The sequence below is a fragment of the Haplochromis burtoni genome, unplaced genomic scaffold (assembly GCF_018398535.1).
Source record: "Haplochromis burtoni strain Fernald_Lab_line unplaced genomic scaffold, NCSU_Asbu1 Contig_12, whole genome shotgun sequence".
Lineage (NCBI taxonomy): Eukaryota > Metazoa > Chordata > Actinopteri > Cichliformes > Cichlidae > Haplochromis > Haplochromis burtoni.
The window spans coordinates 4,475,968-4,495,024 of NW_024582373.1; the positions used below are offsets into that span (position 1 = coordinate 4,475,968).

General features: G+C 40.5%; 1 protein-coding gene across 3 annotated transcripts in view; it reads right to left on the reverse strand.

Annotated features, from left to right (window-relative positions):
* Window positions 1-19,057, reverse strand: part of LOC102296123 (muscular LMNA-interacting protein) — a 37,300-nt gene that overhangs the window by 9,190 nt on the left and 9,053 nt on the right. For 2 of the 3 annotated variants that reach the window (XM_005915529.3, XM_005915527.2), the window contains 9 exons: window positions 13,175-13,300; window positions 11,082-12,626; window positions 10,358-10,429; window positions 9,830-9,910; window positions 9,669-9,752; window positions 9,510-9,545; window positions 7,107-7,154; window positions 6,030-6,092; window positions 5,793-5,915 (listed from right to left, as the gene is read on the reverse strand). In XM_005915529.3, coding sequence (XP_005915591.1) covers window positions 5,793-5,915; window positions 6,030-6,092; window positions 7,107-7,154; window positions 9,510-9,545; window positions 9,669-9,752; window positions 9,830-9,910; window positions 10,358-10,429; window positions 11,082-12,626; window positions 13,175-13,300 — 2,178 coding nt within the window. The remainder of the gene's footprint in view (window positions 1-5,792; window positions 5,916-6,029; window positions 6,093-7,106; window positions 7,155-9,509; window positions 9,546-9,668; window positions 9,753-9,829; window positions 9,911-10,357; window positions 10,430-11,081; window positions 12,627-13,174; window positions 13,301-19,057) is intronic. The other variant, XM_005915528.3, reaches the window with a different exon arrangement.

Sequence of the window (19,057 nt, forward strand, 5' to 3'; positions counted from 1 at the left end):
CCGGATGCACTGTCTACACTGGCTGTCTCTCACCCTTTACCCATCCCTGTTGCTTGTCATGTGTTTCTTTGGTGTATTAAGAGTTTGTTATGTGCAGAGGTGTTTTTTTTCTGTTCTCAAACTGATCTCCCTGTTGGAGCTCAGCCTGGGGGGAGTCCTTTTTTCTCCTCGTCTTACCTCATGTTGTGCATTTTCCATTGTTATACCTCTCTGACCTGTCTTCCCCATGTGATGTTGTGTAATGTACATATGGTCGGAGGGAAAGATGGCGCTGGCAAAGGTCAACAGCCAATTTTAACCCAATTTCCTTCGGGATCAACCTTTGGGATCAATAAAGTTTCATTGAATTGAATAAAATAATAGCATCACGGTTTAGGTTTGCAAAGTAAAATTTAACAAAACACCAGACTAGTGCAAAATAGAGATGTTTAGCCAGAATGCATAGTTGGGGAAAAGCAAATATATCAGCACAAACACCTTCAGTCAACTGTCAAGCCCAGTGATGGAGCGATGATGATTTGGGCATGTTTTGCAGCCACAGGATCTAGGCATCCTGCAGTCAATGAGTCAACCGTGAACTCCTTTGTATACCAAAATATTCTGAGGTCATCGGTCTGATAGCTAAACCTTGGGCCAAACTGAGTCATACAACAGGACAATGATACCAAGCACAACAGCAAATCTATATCATAGAGCCTGAAAAGAATCCAGGTTTGGCAATTATGCAGTCAAAGTCCAGACCTCCAGACGAATGCTAACAAATCTCGATGAACTGAAGCAACATTGTAAACAGCAGGTAGAAATTCCTTTACAACAGTGTGAGAGACTGACAAATCATACAAAAAAGAATTAAGTCAAGTTATTTCTGCTAAAGATGGTTTTAGTAGCTACTAAATTATGGGTTCTGCTTAGTTTTTCATGGGATTATAGAGAGCCATGTGAAAACTTTCACATTGCTGCATATTAGTATGCTCTAATTATCATCCACAAACTTTCCAAATAATTAAACACGTAGTAAATTTAATCATGCATTTTATCTCATTTATTACAATTAACATATTTTTAAATTTATATTGTTAACATTCTCAATTGTGTATACTTTCCCTGTATAAATTAATGTAATTTTGTAGTTTAATGTAGTGTTATTAGTCAGAACCATTTGTTGACATTCTAAGAGGGTCTTTTTCCTCCTGTAGTTTTACTTCAGTTTGTGATTTTTGTGTCTCCATTTCACATTGGGTAAAATTCTTCTTTGTTGTTTTCTTTTTGCTGAAGTCTGTAATAACCTCTGTTGCAAAAATTGATTTATTTTATTATTATTTTTTGTATTTGGAAAATGACTGACACTAAACTCAAATTAACAATCAAAAATGTCATCCTATTTCAGATTACGACAATATAAAAACTCTGGTGACCAGATTCAAATAGGAATGCATATGTGTTAGAAAGCTTCCCCATGTCCCCTATGGTGGGTTTTTAAAATGTTGTATAATGAGTGCTAAACACACCTCTGTGCACCAGCGTATAAACAAAATGTTTGGCTTAAGTCACTCAGTTCAAACCACTGTGGCAGCCAAATGAATAATAATTTTAGGATTATTTGTGAAAATGAATCTTCTTTGTTTTTCTTTTCCCTCAAACTGATAGGCCAGTTTGAAATGAGAAGGCGGGGTCTGAAAGTGTAGGTGGACTGCTGGACGACAGAGAGGGAGATGGATGGGTTGCCATTTTGGAAGTTGCTACTTGTGTGATGATTAGAGGACAATAAACTAACATTGTTTGCTGCTCAGTCAAGTAAGAGTGATGTCTGCTGTTTTCCACATTACACCTCTCTGCGTGACTATAAGAAAGCATCTTTATTCTCTTTATGAATACAATAAATCTGGTCTGTGAGTAGCATTTTCAAATGTCAAATGTTTCATTTTTCACAATTTGCTGATATAATAATTTGTTCAACTGCACACTTCTGATCATAAATGCTAGCCAGACCTCAAAACTCCAAACTGCTGTCAAAAGTCACAGCTGGGGGCATCCGTTCTCTGCGACAGAGCCAAAGATACACCCTGAAAATAGTCACAGAAATTGCCTCTGTTATGTGGCAATAAATACAGACTGACGCAACTGCTTGTTGTTGCCACAAGTCTTCAAAAATGACAGCTGAAATTGACCAAAAAGGCACCCTGTCGAAAGTATTGTGGCAGACAGCAACATCCTATTTTTGTACCAACACAGTACACCATTAGAATAACTGGATGAATGTGACACGCTGGACCGCCTGTAGCCTTCTAGACAATGCTTCAATGGAAGTACTAATTAAACAAAAAAGTTGAGGTTTTTTTTCTTCAAATGTGCTAATGGCTGAGTTTTATATACAGTGATCTTTTTCTTGTTTGCTTGTTTTACTGGTGGCTGGAGCCTTCTGACTGCAGCTGCAGTGACATAATTGCAGGAACAATCAAAATGTGAAATACTTCCTTCCAAGTCCCACACCTAAACGTAAGAAGAAATTAATATTTTATTACATATTTGACTAGTAAAGCGCTATACAAATACAGGCCATTTACCTTTTTTTTTTCTTCACAATCTGCTGCAGCATGTGGGTGTTTGTATGGGTAAACAACAGCAGCATGTTAAATGGCAGCAGTCGTATAAACAGCATACAGCCGGATGGTGAATATGACTCTTTCTGCAAATGTAACAAACCAATTGGGAAGCCGTCTAAATCTGCATATTTTAACAGCTGTTACTGCAGCCCTTAGAGGCCGTGGGTCATAAGCCATTTGTGCAGGCAGAAATTATGACCCATCGTTATGTTTTAAAGTTAACCGACCATTAAAGGAATAATTGCACAGAAAATACAGTGTGGAGTCATCAACTTTTAGGTGGAGATTAGGTTAAAGTCGCCACCCTGGAAAGCTTACAGAATGAAGCTTCCTAATGTGTGACAATATAAAGGGGTATATTTTAAAACAAAAAAGCCCTCATTAAAATGTTTTTTGTGCCAAAATGTTGCGCTCTAAAAGTAGTTATAAAACGTGCATTTTTCTGAATCGTTGGGAAAATCTTTAAAGACTATTCTTATTTAATTGTGTTTTGTTTTTTGGACACATTTCTAGTTAATTTTTGTAGTTTACTAACTCCAGGAGGTCAGAGTTCAGACGTGTGATGTCATCAGTAAGCGCAGAAAAACAAACAGTGGCTGTATCTCAATTCAGGGTCTGCAGCCTTAAAATACGCAGCCTCAACGATCCTCAAGGGCCGCGTACTCAAAGACCGCTAAGGCCGGAAGTGCGAGGCTTGTGAAATGGGACGGTCTAGCCTCCGTTGCGCTGCCCAGGTTGCCTAGCAACCATGATACTAACAGCTGGAAACGTGTCATACAGCTTTGTTTGACAGAAATGAAGGAGAAAATCTTTTGTTCATTTTTGTTTGTTTCTACATGAGCTTTGATCATTCTCTGTAAGATTAAGCTCAGCTATTGAACGGCGTATATTTTAAAGTAAAGGCTTTAAAACCAAGTTAGTACAAACGTCACTAATGTCACATAACTTTGCCGACATGTGGCCAACAGTAATGTTTTAATGTTCTTCGTTATTAAACATTTGCACATAAATAAGTGACATAATATTCAGTACTTACTTAAAGTTTACTCTTCGGCCGCCCCTCATCCGCCGTTTTTTTTCGGCAAAATTATCCACACCCACCGCCGCGCTATGCATTCTGGGATATGTTGGGCCACGAAGTCTACACTGCCACAGCCTTAAAATTCAGGGAAATGAAGGACGCATTTCAGGGCCGCATTTCGAGCAGCCTTTGAATTGGGACAGCCTTCGGCGCGCCGCTGTGACGTAATCGGCCTTGAAATGCGTACTTTAAGGCTGCAGACCCTGAATTGGGATAAAGCCAGTGTCTGAGATGTGGGAGCAATGTTTTGCTGATGATACGCTATGCTGCCTGTAAACTCCAAAACTGAACTGAGGAGAATAAAGTTGCAAAAAGGAGAATGGAGTCATGTCTCTGAGGATGCAACAAAAACCCAATCACACTATTAAGAGAAAATGTTAACAGTGATTGAAATGAAAGCCATTACCAGGTTGACTCCATTTCCAGTTAGCAGGACAGTTTATTAGTTGTTACAGAGAATGATTATGAGTTTGGACTGATCAGGTGTCATTTATCCATGCTCCAGTAATATCTAAACGTGTTCCCCCACAGTCTTTCCTGTTAGATACATTCAAGCTAATTATGTTTTCTGCTTTAATGTTTTTTCCACAATACTTTTTAAACAAAAAAGTGAATTTCTTTTGAAAAATCACTTCACTAAAAAGATGGCTTTTTGGGCGTCCAGCATGATGCTGAGTGAAGCAGTTACCGCTTTCTGCATCACTTCACTTTTCTTTAATGTGAGAAAGAGACCGTTTGGAAACAAGCCCGACGCTCAGTGGCTCGTGAAGGAAAGGGACTCCTAAGAGAATCTGACAAGACCGGGTGATGACAGAGTGATGAGGGGAAACATTACAAATATCTTTGTATGTATGAAAAAATATATGTATATGTATGAAAAAAACAAACAACAAAGGAAGACAAGAACCGGTATCTACACTGATAATAGAGGCAAAGGTGTTCAAGTTTGTTATCTTTTTCTCAGCATAAGGAAAATTGGTAAGAGCTTTTAGACAAATTACCTTGTGTCTTCAGGGAAACGAAGGGCGAGAGATAGGATACGGTCAAGTTCAGAAGTTTTACCAGAATTTGTCTTTTTTCTAAAACTTTTTGTCTTCTTGTGTTTGAAGTGATTTTATATTATGGTGAATCTAGAAATGTCCACCAGTCAGTCGTAGCATTGCGACCACCTGCCTAATATCATGTTGGTCCCTCATTTGCTGACTGGTCGAGGCATGGGCTCCGCTCAACCCCTGAAGGTATGCTGTGGTACCAAGATGTTAGAAACAGATCCTTTAAGTCTCGTAAGAGAGGTGGCACTTCCATGGGTTGAACTTGTTTACCTAGCACATCCCGCGCGACCCAAGACTTCCTATTAGAGCTTGCCCAAAGCATCACATTGCCTCCACTGGTTTGCTTTTTTACCCAGATTTCATTGTGGTGCCAAACCCACTGGGCCATCCGCATGATGTCTGCAGCTATGCAGCCCGATACGCAATAAACTGCGATGCACTGTTTGTCCCGACACCTTTCTTTTAGAATCAGCATTACATTTTTTGACAGTTTGAGTTACAGTAGCTCTTCTGTTCCATATTTACTCCCCGCGTGCATCACTGAGCCTTGGCCACCCATGACCTTGTTGCTGGTTCACCACTGTTCCCTCCTTAGACCACCTTCAACAGATACAGTACTAACCACTGCAGACTGGGAAAACTCTGACCCAGTCATCTAGCATCACAGTTTGACCCTTTTCAAACTCGCTCAATCCTTATGCTTGCTCATTTTTCCTGCTTTAAGAACAAAATGTTCACTCCACGCTCCCTAATATATCCCAACCACTTCCCACGATAAAGAAATAATCACCTGTCAGTGGCTATAATGTTATGCCTGATGGATGTATATTCTGTACTGTAAATGTACAAAAAAAAGTATCCATGCTATCCATGATATGGAGATTGGAATATAGTCTGAGTAGTTTCTGGAAGCTTATTTTTACTGTGAGTCTGACAGTTGCAGTTCAGTGCAACTGGCACCAACGAGACACATTTCAAGTCAATGTGGAGGATTGTGCAGACTGCGAAGTCTTGTTATCACTTAAATTAAAAACTGATTGAATGCCACAAGCTTACCCTTTTCTTGTCAGTTGAGGTCTGCTTGCTGGCAAACTGCCTGAAGGGCTTTGGATGAAATTCATCTTTATCCTCTATTGTCAGTCTTGGAATGGCCGTCATCGGGCGAATGACCGGTTTTGTCTGGATAATACAATTCAGACATTTGACAGCACAAAGGAATTAATTCTGATAAGTAGCTCATAAATTCTCCTAATTCAGCAGATGAAGGAGCGTGATCAAATAAAGAATGTGTACCTGTTTGCGACCCAGCAGCTTTCTCTCCACGTCGGCGGATGGGTGCAAGCTGCATAAAGATGCCTGAATAAATAAGTTAGAGGAAAAAAAGAAATATTAACACAATTACTAATGCCTCTCACAAAAGTTAAACACTGATAACCGAAAGCACTCCCGCCTTCTTCTCTTTCAATTAATTATGATATTTGCCATCAGAGAGAAAGCATACACAACTGGGAGAAGTAATTTATTTTTGAGTTTTTATGATAGCATAAATACATAAACATCTGGTTGCAAATCAGATTAATTATTCTTACTCAAAATAACGGAAAATTATTCTGTTCATGCAAGAAGATATACAATTTAGAGGAAAATTAAGTTTTAAATTGGAGTTTAATGAACCCAGGAATAAGGTTTTATTTGTGAACTTGCTAATAAACTGTTGCTATGAGCTGGAGTAGCTTCAACACATGATAGCACGCTGTTTTGAACCTCTTATACGTGCATACTTATGCAGTAAGCTACTTTATAAATGACCCGTGTTCCTGGTGAACTGTGAAATCTGTCAGAAGCTCAGTACAAACGCAGACCGAGAGGATGGAGTCTATCCCTGCTGTCCTAGTGCAAGAGCACACCTTACAGCCCATTTAGAATCAATAGTGAGCCCAACATGCATGTCTGTGGACTGTAGGAGGAAGCAGAGGGAACCCACGCACTGTAGGCACTGGGAAAACATGTAATCTCGGATTCAAATTCTGTGCTGTGAGGCGACATTAATCACTGCACCACTGTGCCACCAAGTTTTTTGAAGCTGGTTGAAATTTGGCAAGTTCTATTTTATAATATTCAAAGAGCAAATGTTTTGGAAAATCTCCGAGCCACCTTCAAGTTCCTGATGAAAAATATCTCACCTAACACCTCACAGTGAAAAAATGATTTGCTCGCCATGTCCTGTGAATTTTGGAATAAAAGCATCTGAACAACACTGAGAATAAGCACCGTCAGCAGCAGGTTGTTTATCCTGTGGGGTAAAAGCTGAGAAAAACAGAAAGCATTTGCCTTTAATTCAACGTGCAAAACTACCTGACCTCTACTCACATATTTGGTTTCACGTCCCAACGATTTTGAAAATGATGAGTTTTTTGGCTGGAAATGAAGAAGAATAACAGAAACTGAATGACACAAGCTGGATGTCAGGGAAAAAGAAAGAATCATCAAACGACTCATTCATTTGTAACTGTGATGGTCATTTTTTAGAAAAGAAATTAATGAAAAAATGATCTAAAGAAGTCCTTGGAGAACATGAATCATGGTCTCTCCAGAACGCGTCTCTTTATTTTCTCAGACTTGAATTTAACATGTTTTCTTGTTACACAACACAGTTTCTCTTGTTAGCGATTGAAAAATTGATGTTTTCATGAATACTTTCCCCCCTGCTGAGTTTACACAAGCATCTAGCTTAAGAGCACACATCCCATGGATGACATTTTCTCTCTCTCACACACACACACACACACACTCATTTTCTCTGCAAACTATAGGAAGCATTCTCCTTTGATAAATAATGGACAGATGTCCTTTCATTTCTTGTGCTCATATAGTTAAAATTCACTTTTATCCAACTTCCTGCTTGTGCTTCAGTAAAACAGTATACAGAGGACTCATTTCTTCAGTTCCAAAGCTACTACAATTCTTTATTTATCTTTTCTATTTCATTTTTACTTCAATGGTTCACACTTTTAGTTATATATAGACACAAATATACATTTTCTTTCTCTCTTTTATTTGTTTTTGGGTGTGTTTTTGTGTGAAAGCTGCTTGCCTGCTCCTTTTAAAAATGATGAAACTGCAATTAGGATGCAAAATGATGACACTGATTCGCATTGTTATTCTGGGTGCAAAGAGCATGTGTTTACTCGTTTGCTTTTTATTGACCTAAACAAATTCTGCACTAAAGAACTGAGATGACAACGCTTTAGTCAGCTTTGCATCACTGTGTGTGCAAAATTTGCAGCGTGAACTTTTAACAGTTTTTACAAAAAGAAAGACAAAAAAAAGATAAAAAGAGGAAAAAATTAAGTTTTGTTAATCATCACAAACTGGACAAGATGATGTAGTTTCAGAGTGGTAGCTGACAAAGACACAGTCAGCTACCACTAGTCCCAGAGGCCTAGAGAACAGCCAGTGACCTTCATGGAAACTACCAGTCGCTAGGGGAAACTGTCTATCTGGCTGTTGAGTGGGGAACTCATTTGCAGAGCGGGGGGGGGCAAACCAAGAATCTGCTCATGATTGATTTGGTCACCAGCAGACAGTCATCTGTAGTTTGTATTCAAGATGCCATTTGTCTGTAAACACTCGCTAACTAACCACCAAGCAAAAGAATGTGAAACTACAGACGGAGGATGTTCACCTTCAAAGTAAAAGCTGTAACCCACGTGTTTCAAAAGGGGCAGCTTTTGTGATGATTGCAAATGGGTTCTGTTTCCAATTTGCTCAGTGAGCAGGTTGGTGAGTATTTGCAGACAAGTTGACATCTTCCATATAAACTGATTGCTGCAATCTTCCAGTGAAGAAAACAATCAGATCAGCCAGTGCAGGGTAAGCTAAGACTTTCCATAGACAGACAGTCACAAAGCAGTGAGCAACAGGAAAAGAGTCAAATAAATAAGAACATTTTAGCAGCCAATATAAAGACATAAAATGCAATCAATAGAATTCCCAACAGAAGGCGTGTTTAGTCTAAAATGTTTTTAACTGCTTCTTTTAAAAGATTCCACAGAGTCGATTTAGTGCAGTTGTAGTGACTGAAAGCTCTTTAGTTGTGTACGAGGAAAAACTAAGCGATTCTGAGCCTGTGAACGACGACTGCGAGCAGCAGTGTCCTTGGAGATAAATAAACTTCTTTGTGACTGATTTCACCTGGGACTGGGCCAAAGATTGATCTGACACCATTCTCAGGTGTGTCCCAGTTGAATATGAAGCTGGAGTCAGCAGCCAGTCACCTTAGGTTAGTATAAAGACATGCTCCATCTAAGCATAAAGTGTGTATGGAAAAAAAAATGACATGGCCTCCGAGAGTGAAACATTTGAAATAAAGCTGCATTCTGTATAATAGGATCCGGCAGTGACTCATGTGGCAACAAACTCAAGTTCAATTTAATAGAAGTTTGTGGAAAAATGACCATACTTTTGGATTTACTGCCAGGTTAAGCTTTTTATGTCTTTGATACAGCACGATGCTAATCTCAGAAAAATACAGTTTTAATCATTTTGATAAGAAATCAGAAAATAAGACAGGTTATGATCATATACAGGTGCGTACTTCACTGTGGGATCAGATCCCACGTTTCCTCCCTGTTTCACATTATTTGCAAATTAAAATACTTGTTAGCTAAGTAACGTGTTTAATCCTCCAACTTCTTAGTTTTAAAGTGATAATATCTTGGTGTAAAAATTTCAAAGGAAAATAGCTCACATGCTGTTAAAGAGATCTTTTACCTGCAGACCATTGTTGGTTGTTGATGACCTGGTGGACTACAGTGGCAGGGTTGTGTTGGAGTTAAAGGATTAAAAAAAGAAACCTGTTAAGTGACTTTCAGCACTACATTTATACTTGTTTAATTTCATATTAATAGTGAAATAAAACACCAAACTCACTGCAGCAATGGAATTTGCCAATATCTCATCGATGACGGCATAGAGTTCCTCAGACTGCTGCCGGAGCTGAGCAGGCGAGCACATCTGTGGAGAGCACAGACTTATTGATGCCGTTTCGCAACGTGTGCGGTAAATAACGGCGGCGATGTGTGCTGTGGTACCTCAGTGTGGGTGTCTGATGCGATGCCTGTGTTCAGCGTGTCACAGGAACTCATTTCTCTCTCGACCTGCTCATCTATGGCCTGTGAATGCAAAGAGAGAGAAGAAATTGAGCTCCCCTCCACCACTAATGGTTTCACTGGAGCAATAGCACGCAATTCATTACATCTCCTCCAGACAATTCCTGTTGATCCACTCTATATTCTTCACAGGCATAACTCCTTCGTCTACATGTATCATACAGAGGTGTGAATGTGTTTTCATGTCTCCCTGAGCATGATATGACTTTTAATAAAGCTTTAAGAAGTACTGTCCTTGCAGCTGCTGTTAAGTCCTTCTGAAATGAAGGAACAAAATGTCTTTTTTTTTTTTCCAGTTTCTAAATCTGATTAGTGCATCTCAAGATTTATCTTAAATTACTCACATCATGCTCACCATAGCAACACTGGCTGCATCATTAGCGCTTCGTACTGTATGGCTTGCCATTTAACAAGGCAAATTAATGGGATTAGAGCCAGAAATGAACTCACTTGCTGATCCAGTAGCAGGGTGTTTGTGGGAATAGCGGCGAGGGATTTGTAGCTTAGCGTAATTTTGTGTGTCTGGAGACAGAAGAGCAAACAATATGAATATAAATGTAATTACAATTTAAATTTTATTGAAGATAAACTTTGTAGACAGTCTGGTGGAAATTGTTTTATAGGCATGCTCTGTCTCCTGTTAGTGCTGGCTGCTTATCATGCAAAACAGTCAAACTCAGAGTTGCCCAGCAGTGTGAGCCGAAGTGTGTTAGCCTGTGGAAACTACATCACTTTGCTGCAGAGGAGGCCTGTTTGATGGATTACATTATGAACAAACTTAGTTTTCCTTCACCGACGGGCAAGAAAACTGGATGAGTGTGTTATCAACTTATTTTGCCCCTGCTGGCTCGAAATAAATTGAATTCCTGGTGGTTAATACTCTGAATTTTGCACCCATTCGGTTAATGTCGGCTTTAAAAAAAAACCTTTTTAGACATTGGAAAAGTGCACTTGAAACTGTTGCAAAGGAACAAATGAGCACTGACAAAGACAAATGGATAAAAGACACATCTAAAATCAGCTCCACATAGACGATGCCGCTTGATATCCACATGTCAAGTGCGAGAAGTCTGTTTTTAGCCACGCAGCATGTGAGAACAGTATGTCAGAGGGAACACAGTAAAAAATATCCTCACTTTAAACGAGTCATGCACACGGCACAGATAGAGGCTACCTTTCTTTTTTTACCCTCCCTGTCACTGTAGTCTGATATTCCACTCCCCGGCCTTGGTGAGGGTGTGGAGCGCAGGGAGAAAGGGGAAGGGGTGAGATCTCTGATTGGTGGAGCAGGAGAGGGCGTTGGTGTGGGAGAGCTGGTGGGTGATGGCCATCCAGAAAAAACAATGGGCGTGTAGCAGGAAGGCGACAGACAGGGGGCTTTGCGAATGCCCTGCGAATGTGTGGCACCTGTGGGGTCGAAGTGGCTCCTCTCTAATTCGTACCTTCCTGTGGGATTTCGTGGAGGAGGGAGAGGTGATGCTGTGTCAGCACGAGCGGGGAAAATCGTTGCACATGAGTGAGAAGGCTCAGGATGAGGGGGGAAGACAGGCGAAGATCTCAGTTGCTGAGAAAGCCAACGAAGCTTTGAGAGAGATGAATTTGGCTTGCGACTCCATTTCTGGGGCGTGGAAGTCTGTGGCTCGTTAATGAGTTTGGGGGACGGGGAGATGAGTTTTTTAAGGTTATTATCCGCACTGCCCTTGAAGAACGTGTGATTACTGCCGGGCTTCAGCTCAGGGAGTTTGGATATGGAGATGTGTGTGAGGGGCAAGGTTTTGGAAGTTGTACAGACTGTTTCTTCATGCTTTGGTGGAGAAGCAGAGAGGAAGTTTGAGCAAAATACAGGAGCTCGGGGTAGCGTGAAATTCACTGGCTCTGAGCGTCTTTGCACTTGAGATGGCGTGCACGTTCTGTTGAGCTCATTTGACTGACATGTTGGTTCCCTGCAATGGTGGTTCTGAACGTCTATAGATGCCAGTGAGGAGAACCGAGACGAAAACTCGAGGGGAATGGAGGCCACGCTGGAGGCTGCTGAGCACGCGTTACAGAAGGACAGTGTTACGGGGTTAACAGGCCAGCAGGGGGTGTAAGGTCTTTGCAGCGCTGAGGACAGAACAGGAAGACGACCTTTTCTCAGGATGGCAGTGAGGAGAGAGAGTCGGGTGAGAGGAGGCCGATGCCGGGGAGGAGGGTTCTGGGAGAAGACAGAGGAGGAGAGGCTCTCACAGGATGAGAAGCAGGTCTGAGGGATGTGGATCAGACTAGAGCCTGGAGCAAGAAAGTGCCTCTTGACCTGGATCACAGAAGGGGTGAAGGCACCAGAGGGGACGGATGAGCAGGGAGAAATGGTACGGCTTAACGAGGCAGGAGAAGTGACCGAGGAAAGCTGCACGGCGGACCAGCTCTTCTCTCTGTCCGAGGCATCTGAGAGGATGGACTCCCTGGAAGAAGCCAATGTGGGAAGCAGGTCTCCAGAGTCTGCGGGGCTTAATATGTCCTCTGACCCTGGCGTTCTATTTGCACAGCAACCCAAGCTAACCTCAACATGTCTGGAGGTGTGGTGACACTGCTGCTGGGAAATGTCCCTGTGTTTATCAGCGCCTGTTTCCATGGAGGCCGTCTCTGCGGCTGCGTGGTTGGGTGTATTTTGAGACTGGGCACTGATTGAAAGAGAGGATTTGGTTTGAGAGAGGCTGGCACGAGCTGGAGAAGTCTTCGACTGAAAAACAAAAAGAAAGAAAAAAGATAGTTTGGGGTTTGGTTTTATTTTCGTTTTCTTTCCTGCGTCTTATGTGAAAATTCACACCTCAGGAAGCAATTACTGAAAATGGACTTTCCCTCCACTTTCTTAAAAGCCCAGATATACCAAAAATGCTACCCCTGCAAAATAGCGTTTGTAACAAGCTTGTGGCTGGTTTATGAAATTACTTTGATGAAAACACCATCTGACCCCCTGCAAAAGCACGACTGAAATGTACTCATTATAGACACTAGAACTCTTGTATTTTTAGAGTCCAATTAAAATGTCACATTTGAAAAGCAGCACACGCACACCTTGGACAGTCGTTTCATTTTTAAATTAATTTCCTGATAGTGCCTTTTTAGTGAATGTCAGCTTACCAAATTCAACTTTACATTACGTTAATTAAGACCCTTCAAAGATACACACTGTGTGTATACATGTACACACACAAACACATATCTACATCACATTAAGTCAAATCCTTTTAGTTCTACATTGCTCGTGACATTGAGAGTTGTACTTACTTGCGGTAGGGTTACATTTCCTGCTCCTCCCTCCACAGAGTCATTAATTAAGACCCACTCTGCTCTGATAATCTCCCCGTCTGATACACTTTTCCTGCTCGTCTTCTCGTGGGACACGGCTCCGTTCTGACAGGGGAAATGAAGCAAATGTTAAACAGAAACTTAGCGAGTGAAACCCGAGGTGATCATCAGTGACCCTTTCTGAGCTCGGGGTGTGTTTGGTTTCTACACGCCACATCCCCCCACACATATAACTCACATGGGCACGCACATGTCCTGCAGACACCGGCGTAGTACACGCGTCATGTGAGCTTCTGACGCAGGGTCTGTGTACATGCCAAAGTATTAATAAAATGTAAAGTGACAGCAGAGAGTGTGAAACATTAAAGCCTTGTTGTTTTTGTGTATTACAGTAACACGGCATGCTTGCCACTAGATGAAATTTAAATTTTGCGCTTGTGGTGTCCTTTTGACCTTAATCCTCTTACCGGGGGATAATTAGAAAGACGAGGTAGTAGCATAAGAAACCTTTAAAATATTAGGCTCTGGCAGGATCCTTCTCACCTGAGGATTTGCACCTTCTGAACCCATTTCTCCAGATCCCAACCCAATCAAAATATATAGCTATGTGTATTTTAGACAGAATGAAGTCAAACAAAAAATTAAGCGCTTGCAACAATCAGGATAACAGAGCATCCTTAAGGTTTATATTCAGGACTGAATATCCAAATAATAACCTGTGGAAACATTGGGAAGGCTGACTTCCAGGAAGTATTGCAGGTCATGTACTAATTGGAAGGTTGGTGGTTCAGTCTCTGGCTGCCCTAGTCTCCAGTCTGCATGCTTAATTATGTTTGGGGAAGATACTAAACCCCAAGTCTCTGATGTATTCACCAGAGTGTGAATCTGTGTAAATGGTACATAGAAAGCACTCACATGTAGGAAAAAGTGCTTGTGTGAATGGGGTCTGCTGTATAAAGCACATAGACGTTTTATATAAGAAACATCTCTGACTATATAGCTACAATTTCAGAAATATATTATAAAACTGTGTGGTTAGACTTAGCAAAAAAAAAAAAGAAAAGAAATAGAATTTGGTTTAAAATGCACCATTTCACAGTGTTAGTCACATATTTCCAGGCAAACTGGTAAGTTGTAAAACTAAGTTTCCTGAGTCACGACACCAGCAGTGCACATATTCCTGCAGCCTTGTGGCATACATTTTAGACACTGAAGAACTTCAAATGAACTCTATTAAGTTAAGTTCACATTTTTTAGAACATTCATTTCACTTTGTGTTGCAGAGGCCAACACTGTTTAAACCCAGTGCCACAGATAACCAAAAATGAGGCCTTTTCATTGTTTTCCATATAATTAATATTAGTGAGTGAACTATAAATGCATTTCAGGAATCCAGTTTAAAACAGGATTATCTGTGAAAATACATGTTGAGCTAAAACGTGTAACTGCTCATTATATGAATCATTATAGATATGAGCACACTCTCCCTGGCATGGCAATTAGGGTGCTAAATATACATACAACATTATCTTATAATGACAACCTTCAGATTTCTGAACCAATTTAAAAATTCTCTGTATTTTTCTTTTGCCTGTAATGTAGAGGAGCAGTAATCAAAGCAATGAAAAGCTGCCAGAAGGACATTCATTTCTGGAAGTGTGTGCAGCATAAATGTCATCTAATGTCAGTAAGATTATCAAACACCTTGTGTCAAATGTCATTATATTTAGAACCTATATCTCAGGTTCTAAATAAAGGGATTTTTCTTATCTAAACTAAGTGCCATTAAAAAAAAAAGTAATGTTAATGTAAGTGATAAGATAAATTATTGCCTCTATGATACAAATATAGTATTTTAACTTCACATGTCTTGCTCTGGTTTGCCTAGTTCTTAACTAATTAATATCACAACATTTATTTATTATGGTGGCTTAGTTAAGCTTCCCCATCTTTTAGCAAGAAACTGAAGATTTAGCGCTGGGTATTTCAGAAAGAGATGTGCTCATTGCTCAGCATTGGTGCATTCATTGTAGAGTTGAAGAAAATCTGTGATGCACCGCAGATTAAGTGGGAATAAAAATGAAGAAAAAAGTCAAAATGAGTTAGTAATTATGGGAAGAATCTGAGTATTGTGTTGTACAGCCTCATTTCAAATTAATGTCAGCCAATCAGAAGGCAAACTGTCAATGAGAACTTATCACCATCGATCGCAAAGACGTGTCTTCCCTCTAAATCTGACTGCTCTAAATCACACTGAAGGATGAATGAGCTCTTGAATGTCTCACTAGGAATTCTTTACATTCTGAATATTGGGATGTCAATATAGGAGTCAGCTCAATTCAGGCAATAAGTGTAGACAGTGGAATCGTTCGATGAGCCAAAGTGAGCAACGTGTGGCTGGATGTGGGTTTTAGCATGAGCTATAGACAGCAGGTGGAGGTAGATGCTGGAGTCGTGTTTATATACAGCTGACATGAAAGCACAATATCAGGAGGAGCACTGAGCTGTGATGAAGCGATGAAGCCACACCAATGAAATATTTGCACTGCACTGCCAGCCTGTTATTTTTATGCATATTATGAAAGGCATAGTTATCCCAGATAGCTGTGTGCAACTTGAGGCTACAACTCAGCAGAAACAAGGCACACACTGTAATAAACCGGTGTCTTCACAGACAGAGGAAAAACGAAAAAGTCTGCTCATTAATTAATCTCCCCCCATAGTTGAGTGATGGACCAAACAGAGTCTGATCTGCACTCTGGCCTGTCAGCGACTACAGCTTCACTTCTAATAACCATATAACATCTCATTAAGAAAGACATATCAAGGATGGCGATAACTGAGCAGTCGTTTGTTAGTCTGCCTCTCTCGCAGATGGACCTTTAGATCCTGTGACACTGAATTCATTAAAGGGAGAGAAAAAAGGATTTGGGGGATTGTGTGGAAAGGCTGTGCCAAAGGATGGAAGCAAGTCAAAGATATCTGTCCAGATTTGTGGGAAATTTTTTGCTCCCCAGCAAAGAACTAGATCAGAAGGCAGATAATACCAGTCAAATGTCTGTGTGTTTGGGCTGCCAGCCCTCAATTAATGACCACAAGGAGCCCAGAATTGGATCAGTCCCGTAGAAATAATTAAAATGAAATAATTTGAAAGAGTGTTATGGAGTTGTTTTCTTGCACTTCAAATGGTGGGATCAACTGTTCGTGTTAGATTTCAGTTTTAACAAAAACCCAAATGAATAGAAGATTAATAAAGATGTGACTGGCTCATTCAGTCTGGTCTCGGATCGCTGCGTGAAACTGATGGGCACCCTGTTAACCTGAGTGTAAAATATCAGCGGCTGAGCAGGGAAGATTGCAATAGTGGAACCAAAGAGGCTTTTTTTCTGCGCTTAATGGAAAGTGGTGTGAAAATGAGTTCATAACTCGGCTTCACAAAGTGGATAATTTGAGAGCAGAAAGCAGCCTTTTTCACTGTTATCGAATGCCTTTCTTTTATCCAGGATGACAAGGACTTGAACAAATAGGGGAGAGAAAAATTAAAGGAGGAAACAAAGAGAGCTTTATTTCAGGGGCGACTTGTGTGTGTTGAAGATTTAAAAGCATGTCACTCAGTGAGGCACCAGCGTACCACCATGTAACAAAATTCTATGCATTATTTTTCATTATTTATAATTTTACATTTATTTATAATTTTCTTTCCTTTTTGAGGTGGCTGTGACTCACACGTACCCTTTAATGTTGGGTGTAACGTGTTACTGTAATCAGTCACACAGTAATGAAACTTATTACACTAAAGTCAGTTATTACGTGACAGCACAATTATGTCATTACTTGCATTACAAAGGTTCTTCAGTTGTCTGCACATTAAGAATAGAAAGAAAAGAAAATATATCAAACAACCTTTTGCCTCCTTTTACGGTCAGCTGATTTTGGTTCCTGTGCAGGAGGGCAATGGTGGAGTGATCGACAGCTTTTCAGCAGTGGAGATAAGGACATTAGTGCAATGGTGAAATGAAAACTGTGTCCAGGACAGAAACAAATCCAGTATACTCCCGACACAACATCAACTAGACAGCATGCCAACACAAAGCTAGCCAAGAACTGAGAATGATGTTAAGGCTGAGTGTTTGCTGACCCGGCAGCCTGACCCTGAACTTCAGGTAACAAAGGCAGTGATGAGCAGCCAAGCTTGCAGCATTAAGGTGAGTTACTTTCTGCGGAAAGCAATTAATTAACATACTGCATTGCTTTTAGGAAAAGTCATTAGTATCATGTAATACATGATTTGTTTCTTGAGTAATAACACCAACATCTGTCGTCTGCCAACTGGAACGTCTGAGGATTGAGCCCTCAGCTCCTCCAGTCTGCACACGAGAGTAGGCTTGGGCATACATGCATTAAGTGTACATAAAAGTGCTTGTGTGTGTGTGCGTGTGTGTGTGTGTGTGTGTGTGTGTGTGTGTGTGTGTGTGTGTGTGTGTGTGTGTGTGTGTGTGTGTGTGTGTGTGAATGAGACTGGTAGTAAAGGGCCTTACTGAGAGGATTCCGGGTCCATCATCCGATTTTCAGTACAAGGCAGGAGCACTGACAATTTCATGGCTCGATCCAGGAGTTGAAGCCGTATCACGGCCACTTTCTTATATATTTCAGGATGTCAGTGGGACAGTTTGAGCTCTTGCTGGCAGATTTGGGGCCACATCCAAGGAGCAAGAGAAATAATTTCAGAAAGTCGATCGACCCGGAGCAGCATCTAGCTGTGTGTCTGAGGTAAAATAATATTATTTTACTACTTGTATATTCAATACTGGTGCACGCCTGAGCCTCTAGCATAGTTGCAGCCAAATCCTTTGGTCTGATTGGTCAGATCTGTTTATTTGCAAGAGAAAAATTCAAAAGAAAAAAAAAAGAAGAATGTGAGCTAAACGCTGCAAATTTGTCCAGTGAAATTACATGTATGAGCAACTTCATTAAGAACAGGTGAGTCCGAAAAACCTTTTAAATAAAACATTTGACGATTTTTATTTTTCTGGTGTGTAAAGGTATTAAGAAAGCACTTTGAGTGTTTAACCGAGTACAACGGAGTTATATACAACTCCATTTCTCATTTATAGTTTTTTATCATTATATAAAAAGCTATCAGGCTTGATTGCAGTAATACTTAATTACTTCTTAATATAGATGATAAAACCTGATCATTTAAATCTATATGAGAAGAACCTCTGTAGCTAACTTCCACAGGTGTTTAATCATTTTCTAATTGAATAACAGAAAAAAAATGCAACCATATGAGAGGAAGATATAGATCACTGTAGAAGTCCAACTGAATAGAGAAGAAAACTCAGAAGATCAGCTGCATTCATAGCAGGGAAATTTGGATGCATGCAAACACACACACACACAGACACACACACACACACACTCAGAGTTCTATGTTGTTCATTTACGAAAAGACTGAACACAGGCTTCTCTTCACTTCTCTGCACTGCAGCAGCGTAGCTACGCCTATATGTTGTCAGTTAATAACATGAAGGGCTATCACTCCTGTAAGCAATAGCTGTGGAGGAAGATGAGAAACTAATGGTGTCACCCCCCTAGTGAGAAGAACTTTGAAGTCTATATAGAGGCAGACAGCAAGCTGACTCCAGGCACGCAGAGCTGTGATGCTGCTGTGATTTAGATGCTGCATCATCATCCAATAGCACGTTAACCCCTTCAGCAATCGTGACAACTGATGGTCAGCATCAGCCCCCTCCCCGAGATCAGCTGGTGTTTCTAATGTCTGTGTGTGTGTGTGTGTGTGTGTGTGTGTGTGTGTGTGTGTGTGTGTGCACTAAAGTAATTTCCAGCAGAAAAAATGTT